This window comes from Notamacropus eugenii, chromosome 3, assembly GCF_028372415.1.
Source record: "Notamacropus eugenii isolate mMacEug1 chromosome 3, mMacEug1.pri_v2, whole genome shotgun sequence".
Taxonomy (NCBI): domain Eukaryota; kingdom Metazoa; phylum Chordata; class Mammalia; order Diprotodontia; family Macropodidae; genus Notamacropus; species Notamacropus eugenii.
The window spans coordinates 288441046-288454254 of record NC_092874.1 but is presented as its reverse complement, the minus strand read 5'-3'; the positions used below and the strand labels follow the sequence as shown (position 1 = coordinate 288454254).

The 13209-nt window shown below is 45.0% G+C and overlaps 1 protein-coding gene across 1 annotated transcript in view; it reads left to right on the top strand.

Annotated features, from left to right (window-relative positions):
• The window catches only part of NUAK1 (NUAK family kinase 1), a 78235-nt gene extending 65688 nt beyond the window's left edge, over window positions 1-12547 (top strand). The window contains exons 5-7 of the mRNA XM_072655812.1: window positions 2878-2997; window positions 5175-5307; window positions 7822-12547. Coding sequence (XP_072511913.1) covers window positions 2878-2997; window positions 5175-5307; window positions 7822-8978 — 1410 coding nt within the window. The 3' untranslated portion in view covers window positions 8979-12547. The remainder of the gene's footprint in view (window positions 1-2877; window positions 2998-5174; window positions 5308-7821) is intronic.
• The last annotated feature ends 662 nt before the right edge of the window (window positions 12548-13209 follow it).

The window sequence follows — 13209 nt, the reverse complement described above, 5'->3', positions numbered from 1 at the left end:
TCACCCAGACTGTAGGGTTCCATGAGTGTCCTCCCTTCACATATTCATCGTGATTCAGTCTATCTCAGGTAATGCATGGTCAGGCTTGAGCACCATGGAGAAAGTCTCCAATTTCAAGCCTCAGCGTTTTCATTGTTTTAAAATTTTACTGTCACAGAAACAGTTCAGACAGAACAGAAAAGTTTCAGAATACAGAAGCAGCTTCTTTGAAAATCCAGCCCAGCAGATGGTCCCCAGGTCAGCTGAACAGATAAGGGAAGAAGGGTGGGGACGGGGATGAGAGGGGAGAGCAATATGGCTCTCTGGGAGACAAAGGAATCATTGTGCAGGTGGAAAGAAATGATGCTACCTTTTATTTGTTGTTGGGTTGTTTCAGTTGTGTTCAACTCCCTTTGGGATTTTCTTGGCACTGGAGTAGTTTGCTATTTCCTTATCCATCTCATCTCACAGATGAGGAAACTGAGGCAAACAGGGTTAGTGACTTGTCCAGGGCCACATGGTTAGTAAGTGTCTGAGGCTGGATTTGAACTCCTGAAGACAAATCTTCCTGATTCCAGACCACCTAGCTGCCCTTTTACCTTTTAATAGCAACAATTTAAAAAACCACAGTAATAAGAACAGTGACTTTGATTTCTAGAGCACTCTATGGTTTGCAGAATACTTTCTGTGTTTTATCACGTTCCATCCTCACCCTGTTACATAGGTGCTGTTATTCTCATTTGACAGAAAAGAACGCTTGAGAGTACTGACAGCTTGGCAGCTTGTCTACCCTCACACAACCATCAAGTGTGGGGATTTGGTGGGATTCGAACCCAGGTTTTCCTTGATTCTGAATTCAGCACTCAAAGCACTCAAAAGACATTAGGCATTTACTCTGGGACAGACACTGTGATAAGTGAGGAAAGGCAAAGACAGATGTGACTGGGCAGATGAATCTCTAAATGGAAAAGCATGACTTTTTGAAGGAGCAACAGTATAGGTAACTCCAAGGGTCATGGAAAGTATGTGGCCTGTGCTTGGAAGATCATAAGCCCTAGGTTCAAATCCCATTTTACCAACCATGTGACCCCAAGTTTTTCTGGCTGCCATTTCTTCTTGTGTAAAAAGAGATGGTGTTGGGCTCTGACTTCAAAGGGTCCTTCCAGTTTGTAGCATCATAGATTTGGACCTGGGAGGGTCTTAGAAGTCAATCTCCCAGCCCTCTTTGTTTGCAAATAGGAACCTGAAACCTAGAAAGTTTAAGTCACTTGCCCAGGGTCATACAGCTTCTTGGCAGTAGTGGCTGCTCTACTTTTACTTTAACATTTTTTATTGACCCTTTTGGTTGCTAAATCACATTCTTTCCAACCTTATCTCTTCTCCTCTCCTGTCATCCATCCATCCATCCATCCATCCCCGGTAACAGACATTAAAAAAGGAAGAGTAAAGGCATTATAACAGACCCTTTAATCATATCTGACCATATATACAATATTATATACCCATAATTCTCCACTTCTGCAATGAAGGGAGGGAGGTAAGTTTTTAATTATATATATACATATATATAATTATATTATATGTATTATATTATATATAATATATGTGTGTATATGTGTATATACACACGTACACATAAAACATATGCATATATACATATGTGTATATGTGGGTGCTCCTCTTCCTGTGTTCCACCCCCAAAAGCTGCCTGTTTTCCTTTGGGTTTACTGGCTACATTTCTTGCTCAAAGATCAAACCTCCAACCCAATTCACTCTGTGGCTCATAAGACTGGACAAGCCCCCACCCACCTAGCACAGAGTGGATTTAAGTACTAAGTAGTAATTGTTTGTCTTTTACCCAGGGACCTTGAGGGTCTTTTCCTTCCAGTTTGATTTTTTTTTTAATTAAAGGGGTGATCTCTTGAGCCACTACTTAAAGAAGCCTATTCATTGAATGGGTGTATCTCACTCAAAGTGAGAATGCTGTAGGACCTTAGCCTGAAAGGGCCAGGGTCTCACATTGCATCCTGGGCCAGCTGTCCTGATGAATATTGGGCCACTGGACCCAGATGGCTCAGGAGAGGAAAGTGAGGTTGGAGACCTTGCACAGTCCTCCCTCACTCAAATCAAAGTCAGCTGAAAGTCATGTCATCATCTTGATGACATGGTCCTCTTCAAGAGTGAAAGACAAACACAACAACAATGTGGGTGTGTGTATGTGTGTGTGTGTGTGTGTGTGTGTGTGTGTGTGTGTGTGTGTGTGTATACACGTAGGGTCAGACACTCCACCTTATGAACTCCTAAGGTCACACACCCCTGCTCTAAACTTTACACTGTTTTCTGTAATCAGAGTTAATACAAAATAATTTTTAAAGTAAATTAAAAACTGCACTCACAATGTAAATGGGAACCATTATTTTATATTCACCCTACTAGACAGATGTTCAATTAAGTGATTATACATCATGGGTCATTAGGTACTTGCTGTGATTATTTCTAGGCAGATAAGAAGCCAACTTTTTGGTTGTGGGATTTTTAAAAGTCTGTTTCCAAAGAGTGACTCCATCTAAGCTACGCACATGACGAATGGACATCTCTGTTATCTCCTACTGTAACTTTCTCTTTCCCTAAGTCAAATGAACCTTCTCCTGGGGAAAGAATGCCAAAGAGAAAATGAAAATGCAGCCCCGTGGTCTAGTGGAGGAACGCTCTTGTGGGAAATGAGCCTCTCTCAATAGATAGCCAGTGTTTGTTGGGGAAAGGTTTAGACGTCAGAAACATTGGCCTGAATTCCAGTGAACTAGGTGTTTGGCACTGCGGGGCTTAAGGAATGCTCAGTGAACTGAGTTGATCTGAATTGAATTAATGAGCAGAATGATGTCTTGATTTGCTTTGCAGATTGCTGACTTTGGTCTCTCCAACCTCTATCAAAAGGATAAATTTTTGCAGACTTTTTGTGGGAGCCCCCTTTATGCATCCCCAGAAATTGTCAATGGGAGACCGTACCGAGGCCCCGAGGTGAGTGATGTGGCTGGTGTGATGGGTAGAATTTAAATACAAAATTAGGTTTCAATGGATTCTTCTAACAGGTGAGAAACACACATACAACACACACACACACACATACGCATTTTTCTTTCTTCTCTATGTTCTTCCCCCTATCCCTTTCTGTGTCCCAAAGCTTCTTTAAACAGATAGATGTGAGCCTCAGTGTTGTGATTTATCACATTTGTAGGTAACACAGAAGCTGATGGATATTTTGGATGAGAGTCAGGATCCAGAAAGACCTCAGTGGGCTGGAGTGTTGGGTTCAAGCTAAGAAGATGAAATGCAATAGGGATAGACATATAGTTACTGAATGTCGGAATTAGAGAGGACATTAAGAATGTGACCTTGGGCGAGTCACTTCACATCCGAGTCTCTGTTTGCTCATCTATAACATGAGAGGCTTGGACTTGAACACCTTGGAGGATCCAACCATGAAGGTGCTGTGCTCTAATCCCAATGGTGTTGCATATATAACAGGCCTGATGAGTGGCCATCCAGCCTTTGCTTGAAGCCTTCCAGTGATGGGGAGCTCACTAGCTATATGGAGGAAGCCTGTCCCACCTTTTGGGTAGCCAAAATCATTAAGACGTGTTTCCCCTGAAATCTAACCTAAATTTACCTCTGTTACTTCCACTCGTGGTTCCCAGTTCTTCCATCTGGGGCCAAACACAAACAATCTAATTTCTCATTCATGTAATGACCCTTCAAACACTTGAAAATAGTCATCATGTTCCCTAGGATTTCTCTTCCTGACCTCCTGGCTCCTGTCCTTCCATCGAGGTAGCCTAAACCTTAGTTTTGTGGGCTGCCATATTCCCCAAAGAAAAGCAGCCTGGGTATTATAAAGACATGGGGTCAAGACTTGCCTCTGATACATGCTGGCTCTGTGATCCTGGGCAAGTCACATGGAAGGGCATTGAATGATGGATGATAATGATAGCTAGCATTTACATAATGGTGTTATGGATTACAAGGCACATAATATGTATTATCTCATCTGAGTCTCACAACAAATCTCCAAGGTAGGTGCTATTATTGTCTCCATTTCATAGATGGGGAAACTGAGGCTAAGTAGATAAAAAGTACTATACCTGTATAATGGATACCTAATGAGGATGATGATAATAGCTAGCTTTTATAAAGTACTGACTTATATGCCAGGCACTGTGCTAAGTACTTTACAAATATGATCCCATTTCATACTCGCAACAATCCTGGGAGGTGGATGCTATAATGATAGCCATTTTGTGGATGAGGAAACTGAGGAAGATGAAGATTGTGGCTTACCCAAAGTCACAGAGGTAGGAATTGTCTAAAGCTGAATTTGAATACAAGTCTTCCTGACTCCAGGCCTAGCACTCTAGGTGTTGTCCCCTCTAGCTGCCTAATTTTTGATTATTAATTATTGTTTCACTGAAAGGCAGAATCAGACCTCCCTTCCGGCTGCCCCTGTGACATTCAGCTGTAATGTTTTGGAGATTATCTGTCAGATCATAGATAGTTATGACATTCCAGTTGCTAAATGCAGCCTTGGGGTCTTAAGGGGGAATAAGGCTGAGGTCAGCTGCCATTTTGATTCTGCTAATGGCCTAGCTCAGAGGTTCCTAACCTGGCTCTATGAACTTGTTTTTGTTTTTTTTTTAATATTTAGATGAATATTGAAAACTATCTCTGAAAAATATTGGAAAAAAAATACTGTTAAGTGGGAAAGGGGAAAATGATCAATGACAGAAAGTTTTCACATACAACAAAATCTGTATGACAGCACTTTTTGCTGAAGCAAAGAATTGGAAATAATTCATCTTCATTGGTTTGAAAAAATTTGGATAACTATACAGGGTGTTCCAAAAGTCTTTGTGAAATTTTAAGCTATTACAATTTAATGTTTTTTGTCATCCTCTGTATTTTATATATTTATAAGCCAGCCCTCCCTCACTCAAAACAAAGTCAAGTGCAAGTCATGCCATTATTTCCCTGATGGCATGGTCTTCTTCAGCAATGAAGGATAAACACACACACATTTATAAGCATGGGCTTCAGCAGACTGCCAAAGGGGGCTATTGCCCAAAAGGGGTAAGAACCCATGGTTGAAGGAGATTTTGCTGGACTTGGCCTTTATGTCTCTTCTTCTCATCCTTCTGCTCCAGGTGGACAGCTGGGCCCTGGGCGTATTGCTTTACACTTTGGTTTATGGGACAATGCCCTTTGATGGCTTTGACCACAAGAATCTCATCCGTCAGATCAGCAGTGGTGAATACCGGGAACCCACACAGCCTTCAGGTGTGTAGCAGAGCTGGGGGAATTGCTGTCAAGGGCAGCTGAGGAGGCTCAGGATTGCTGCCTTGCCAGGCCCAGCTAACACTTTGGGCATCATTTTATTACAGCAAATATTTTGGGGGGGTCCCCAATCTCCCAATTGTCCCCCTTCCCCAACCCCTGACAAAGACTGCTGCAAAGAACCCTGCAGAGAAAGATGGGTGAGTCAGCCATCCAAGAGCCCCCTACAAAGTGCTCCCTGTCTCTCTGAAATAGCCACAGAATTTGGGGCTGGACCAAGGGGTAATGGTTCTGCTCACAGACACGAGGATGGCTGCTGAAGTTACGGCAGCCAGAGCCTTCCCTATACTGGTGATGGCTACTTTCAACTCCACCGGTGTCTGCAGTCCCCCTCCCCTGCTGTTCTAACCAATCAATTTTCCACATTTCCCCTTCTCTTTTGAAATAACTTTTGCTTGATGGCAACTGTCTTATATCTCAGTCTAGATTCATCTGACATATAATCCAGCCTAAATTCTTTTGGATCAAAATTGTGGTCAGCCTATAGAGAAGTATTGATTATATCAATCATATAGAGACTTGCCTCTTACTTTAGCCAGCTGTGGCTAATAGGAAGAGGATGTAGCCACAGGAGTAAAGGGTTTTGCTGAAGGTAGCCTGGGGCCTCTGGAAGTGGTCAGGCAGGGACTTAGCTTCTGGAATATTTGGCCTATAAATTGATCCCAATTGGGGAACTACTTTTTCCCCCTTTAACTTCAAAAGGTCAACCCCATAAACCAAGATATATGGTACGTTTGTCTGACCTCCACAAAGTTCCAATAGGGTCTTTTCAGCTCCGTCTGGGAGAGCAGAGGTTTCCCAGCGGGTTAGTGCTGACAAAATGAAATTTGAGAGCAGGCCCTAATACAGAGCAGTTCTCTTGCTTGACCCTGAGGTGGGAGATGGGTTATGTGAAAAGCAGAGGGGATGGAGAAAGAGTATGGCATCGAGAAATGGCTTTGACGTCCAAAGGATCTCAGTGCAAGTACTGCCCCTGACTCTTGCTGTCTGAGTGATCCTGGGTCAGTCACTTAATGTCTCTGTGCTCCAGGCATCTCTTTAAGACCAAAGATGTTCAAAGAGTAAAAGCTGGATAGAATCTCAGAGGTCACCCTGTCCGAGGGGTCAAACACTCATAGCTCCTTGTGACCTGAACCAGATTAAAATGCAGTTCGGAAACATTTAACAAGAGAGAAAAATAAAATGTGTGTGTGTGTGTGTGTGTGTGTGTGTGTGTGTTCAGTCATTTTTCAGTTATTCTGACTCTTTGTGACCCCATTTGGGATTTTCTTGGCAAAGATACTGGAGTGGTTTGTCATTCCCTTCTCCAGATCATTTCCCAGATGAGGAAACTGAGGCAAACAGAATGAAATGACTTGCCCAGGGCTCTGCAGCTAGTAAGTGTCTGAGGCTGGATTTGAACTCAGGTCTTCCTGACTCTATCCCTTACACTACCTACCTGCCCACCCAAAATAACATAGAAGATAGAGAATGTTAATATGTAGTTGTGTAAGTCAATATATAGCCTCCCACTTTGACGCCAATGACCTGGTCTAATTTCTTTATTTCACACTTGAGAAAACTAAGGTCCACAGAGATTAAGTGATTTATCTAAGGTCACCCAGGCAATCTGCACTGGAATTAGAATTTTCTTACTGAGAAGTTCCTATGCATTCTAACCCTACCCCCTAAATAGACAAAACATGGAAAAGATGATCTGCTAATGAAATAGGGAATCATGACCCATCCAACTAAACACCGTCTTAAGTATCAACATGTTCCCCAGTTGGCTCTTGCCTTCCTGGAGTAGATCAGAACCCTAGAGAAAGTCCTCACAATTGTGCAGGTGTTCACTGACCTCAGTTTCCCCACTCCGATGCATGGGTATGTTTTGGCCTGGCCCTGGGCTTATTGCTCCAGGGAAGATTTTATTCTCATTTCCAGATGATAGTGTGTGGTATGTGTGTATGTATGTATACATATATGCATAGTGAGAGACATAAGTATATACATATGTGTGTGTTTGTATAAATGTTCCTCCCACGTGAGGAAGGAATATTTGGTAATGTGTGTTTCCCTTTTTTGAGGGGTATGGGGGATGATACTCACTGGAGAAATCTGATTGGCCTGTTCTAGGTCAAGAACTTTTTTCTGTCTGCTCATTTTTACCCTTTCCCTAAAAAAAATGACTAGAGTTGATGGAAAGGTCCAAAGTGCTGTGACATTCCTTCACTAATACAGAAGAACATTCAGCTATTTGATAGCCCGCTAGTGCATTGGGGTGAGGAGATCGTGGGCCTGCAACATACATCCTGAAGCTGATCTACCTCAGATCCAATGGCCTAGGTTCATCCACAGCTTCTATTAAGGCCTTCCTTTCTGGGGCCTCTTTAATCATCTACCTGCCCAGCTCTCATTCCTCATAGTCAAATTTGTGCCTTCTTTGTTAACTAGAGATTTTTCTGTTCTTGGCTTTAGATGCCCGAGGACTGATCAGGTGGATGCTGATGGTCAACCCCGAACGCCGTGCCACCATCGAGGACATTGCCAACCACTGGTGGGTCAACTGGGGCTGCAGGAGCAGCGTGTGTGACTGTGATGCTCTGAGGGACTCCGAGTCCCCGCTGCTGGCCCGGATCATTGACTGGCATCATCGCTCCACCGGCCTGCAAGCGGAGGGGGAGACCAAAGTCAAAGGCTCGGCCAAACCCGGTGCCTCGGAAGGGACGCTGGAGAGGCAGAGGTCGCTGAAGAAGTCTAAGAAGGAAAATGACGCTGGGCAGTCGGGCCAGGACGGGCCATCGGAGAGCCCGTGCAAATCCAGCTCCAAGAGACCTAAGAGTATCTTGAAAAAAAGAAGCAACAGTGAGCATCGTTCTCACAGTGCAGGCTTCATCGAAGGGGTGGTCAACCCCACGCTGTCCCCGGGCTTTAAAATGGAGCAGGAGCTGTGTAGGACTGGGACACCCCTGAAGAGCCCTGTGGAGACCGAGGGAGCGGGCAAACTTGGACCCAAGCAGTCGGCGACAATGCCCAAGAAAGGCATCTTAAAGAAGACCCAGCAGAGAGAATCTGGTTACTACTCCTCTCCAGAACGAAGCGAGTCGTCTGAATTGTTGGATGGTAATGACGCTCCAGGAGGCAGCAACCTCCCCTCGCCAGGAGTCCCTGACTCAGCCCGGGGGGGCCCTCATAACCTCTCTTACCGGAGGAAAGGCATTTTGAAGCATAACAGCAAGTACTCGGCCAGTAGTACGGACTCCACGCTCGCCAGCCCCGGGGCGCCCATGCTGGAATCCATGGCGGAGCGGGGCGTGCCTGGGGAGGGGCTCTCTCGGAGTTACAGCCGCCCGTCCAGTGTCATCAGCGACGACAGCATCCTGTCCAGTGACTCCTTTGACCTACTCGATCTGCAGGATAGCCGGCCAGCCCAACAGAGGATTCGGAGCTGCGTCTCTGCCGAAAACTTTCTGCAGATCCAGGATTTTGAGGGGCTTCAGAACCGGCCGAGGCCTCAGTACCTGAAAAGGTATCGGAATCGGATGGTGGACAACAGTTTCTCCCTGCTCACGGACATGGACGATGTGACTCAGGTGTATAAGAAAGCCCTAGAAATCTGCAACAAGCTTAATTAGCGGCTGGGTGGGTGGGGAACATGGGAGGGGAGGGCAGGGGAAGAGGGGTGGGATGGATTACCTTTGTGCTGGTGCTGATACCTGCCTGGTTACTCTGGTTTACTGACAGAAAGGATCTCAAAATCGGGTTGGAGGGGCCTTCCTTTGCCAAATCCTGTGAGCATGCCAAGCTGCACAGGGCGCATGAAAAGGAAGCCCTGCCCATCTGCCCATTTGGTCTAATTAGCATATACCTGATGCCATTTATTCTGAGGATGCAGCAGCTAGCATGAGTGTCTGGGAGGTCTCTTTAGAAATCTCATTCAGGCTGCTTCTGGGCAGGGCAGTGGGGGAGAAAGCAAGACTGGGTAGAATCAGTCCCAAACAAGGCAACCAATGACTCTTTCTTCCTAGGAGTTTGTGGGAATGGGTCAGTCTGATCAACTACTGAGCTTGGCCAGTGCCTCCCCATGCCCTGCTCCATGAACTCCTTTGGGAGCAGGAGCATCTGTAACTTGGGCCACTAGGATACCATTGGGTAAATGTCCTGATAGTCACCCCAAATAGAAAGCTCCAGATTGGTCACAAGAGTGTTTTGGGTACTGGTGGGATGGACATATAACTAGAACTTGGTTCCTGGCCCCATATGGATGTTCTCCATTCCCACTTGCTGCCCACCACCTTTTTATCCATCTCACTGCCCCATTCTCATATCTGCCTGGGAGGCAGCGGGGGTAAAAGAGGGTAAAAAGACTTCACAGGAGTAAGAGAATAAAATTAGCAGCAGACATAAAGCTGGGGAGCAAGGTCTTAGGTTTTAGCCTAGAGGACTGAGAACTGACTCCTCCCCCTCAGGAACAGATATCATTTTTTCTAAGGTAGCAGTATTAGCTGGAATGCTGCCTCTCAGGTCCCAGCCTTACGACGGATGGACATCCTCCTTCATGTCTTTAATCTTCAAAGGGTTAATGGGTTCAACTTGGCTGTATTCATGATCGGCAAGCAGTGCCCTCTTGTTAGAGGAGGTGGGCACAGGACTTGGAAAGTTAGAGTAGGTTGCTTTTAGAATGTTAGTATATGGGAAGGGTGTAGCATTGGGTCAAGGAATGGAGAAGCCATTGGAATGTGCATTCCTTCCAAACAGAATGTAACTCATTAGGTTGTAAGCTTGGAGGATGCATCAGAATTCTGGGCTTTTAGATGGACACTGAAATGGATCATAGGGTGATCATAGATTAGTGATAGAAGGAATTTGAGAGGACACCGAGTCCAGTTCCATCATTTTATAGATGAGGAACTAAGGTCCAGACAGTTAAGCAATTTGCCCAGGATCATACAACTACTAGGTGTCTGATGATGCAGAGTTTCAGCCTAGATCTTCCTGATTTCCAAGCCTAGGGTTGGCATGGTACAGTTGGAGGAATAGTTAGGATTCAGGACCCCAAAATGGGAGAAGGCTGGACAGTTGGACTCTGGAACAGTGAGGTAGAACCCATAACGATTCCTCATTCTCCTAGTGAGTTATTGTAGCTGGAAGGATCTAGCAGAATCCCTAGGCTTTGGGAATCGTTGATTGAAAATTGCCAGGCTCTGAGAGGCAGAGAAATGAGAGGGGACGTAGCTGTTTGAGAAGAAGGCTTAGGAAGATGAAAGAGAATGCACTCTAGAGACTGGAGCATCAAGAATGCCATTCAGAACTCATCTGTCTCCTCACCAGGAGCGCACTGCCTTGCTTCCTTCTTAACCAGTCAACCCATAAACATTTATTAAGCATTTACTGCATGCCAGGAACTGTGCTAAACAACAGGGATGCTCAGAAAAGAAAGCAAAAACTAGTCCCTGCCTTTTAGGAGATCGTCCCCTGGATTCCTTAGGCCAGAGGAAGGGTTCTTTCTGCCCCATAGTAATGTTAGAACTGGAAAGGATGCTGGGGATTATATATATCAAAGAAATGAAGAGTCAGGAGGTGAAGTGCCTTCCTCAATGTCCTTCAGAGAGTTAGCTAGAGAGGCAAGACTTGAATCCGGTTCTCAGGACTGCCAATCAATCTATGCTCTTTCCACAGCATCCTTTGATTTAATCCCTCTCCCTCCCACATGCACTTAACCAGGAAAATGGATGTTTCCAAAAATGCATGCCCCTGGGGCAAAGGCCCTTTGTAGCTCACCCCAGTGCCATTTTGTACATCACAAATGAAACAAATGGTAGACCAAGTCTTCTTTGCTGCCAGCTGCCCTTGGACCCTAGCTGGCCTGGTCAAGAAGCCCCTTGCATGATTCAGGTACAAAGGCTGCAGATGGGCCCATAGCTTTCAGCACCCCATTTTCTACTTTGCCAAACAATACCTTTCAAAGGTCTTTGGTTCAGTATATTTCCAAACCCACTGAAGTACCATCTTGCCCCCATGTACTCTTCCCCTCTTAGCATTCCCCTACCCTTCCACCCCCAGGGTACTTCTGTATTCCATTCTGTGGGCAAAGATGGTGGCTTTAGAGCTGAGAGGGTCCGAAGAGGCCAGCTAGCCTCACCTCTCATTTCTCAGAGGGAAAAACTGAGGACCTGGAAGTTTCAAAGACCCCTTCAAAGTCACACAAGTCATGCATCATAGGATCATTGACCTAGAGCCAAAGGGACCTCAGGGGCCATCTAGCATGACCTAGATATTTCCAGGTGAGGAAACTGAGGCCCAGGGAGGTTATGACTTTCCCAAGGTCACGTAGTTATCAGAGGTGAGATTCTGAACCCAAAACCTCTGACTCCAGAGCAGATAAAGTTCACCGATTTCCCTTAAAAAAAGGGGAGCTTGAAGGAGTGGGAAACACCTTCAGCCAACCTTTCTGCTGGATTCTGCCCTTCCTGTTAACCAGTCCTCACAGGAGTGATGTTTAATTAATTTCCATGGAATTAATGATGCTGGAAAGAAAGCCTGGTGGGTTCCAGGTATCTACCCCTCTTAGGCAAGACCCCTTGGCGTCTCCGTTTGCACATCTGCCCAATGGGTATACCAATCCTTCCCTGCATGGGTGAGTTGGAAATCAAAATGTGGTTACCTAAGTGGGCCTCGCTTTGGAGCAGCTGGTTCAGGTGTCAGGAGAGTGACTTTTCAGGTTGGAATTGGGGGTTGGGGGGCGTTACCCAGGCCTGCTCTCTCAAGTACAAATGTGAATGATTGATTGCTTACTGTCAGACTGGAAACGTTCTGTAGGGGTTTTACTGGCACGCTATCATTCCTAGAGGATTAAAAAGGGAGACACACACAGGGAGAGAGGGGGAAACTTGACTGCACATAACTGTTTCACTCAGTGTTGTGATTTTTTATTTAATTTCTGTTTTTTTGTAATACAAAGTTGCCTTTTTTATTTGAATTTGTCTTTTTTTTTATTTATTGGTCTGAAAGCCATTTCAAAGGTATAATAATATATTTGGTGTAATTTAATTGGTGCAGTGTGTTTGAAGGCTCCAGCCAAAATTGGTTTGTTTGAGTTTAGCAGCACACGGGAAAAAGCTGGAGAACTCGCCCAAAGTGGATTTTTCATTGGATACCGATTTTTTTTCGAGGTTAAATAAAAAATGCAACAAGCTGAAATGAATTGCTGTGGCCTGGCATCTTTTTGTCGTGTTTGGTCTGGCCTTTGGTCTCTTTTCTTTGCCCCATCCTGCACCGTGGGCTTCCCATCACTTATGATTAGCGGGAATAAAGCTTTGCCATCACATCACAGAACTGGAGGAGTTTGGACTTGTTGGGACCATCTAGTCCAATTCACACAAAGCATCCTAGGACCATAGATCTCAAGTGGCCAATCCTTCATTGTATTCAGTCCTTCATTGTATACATGAGGTAGAAACTGACGCCCAAGGAAGTGACTTCACCAAGATCACTCAGGCAGGATTTAAACCAATGTCCCCTGACTCATTCTAAAGTCTGGAAACTTTCCGCTACTGATCATTTTGATCAGTTTTTTAAGAGAGGTCCTAGGGGTTTTACATTAATATTCACAAGTCATAAAGGGATTGACTGGGCAAAAGATGACCCATGGGGGCTTGGACCCTGCCAAATTGGTGTTAGGACTAAAACAATTAAGTTAGGTCATTATGTGACAATTGAGTGTTTACTGTGTGCCTGCCCTTGTGAGAAAGAGAAAAGAAGCCCATGACTGTCTTCCTTGACCCCAAGGAGTTTATACTCTGATTGGGGAGACAAGACATACTCAAGGTAACTGGTGATATTCCAGTCTCCATGGGACATCAGCAG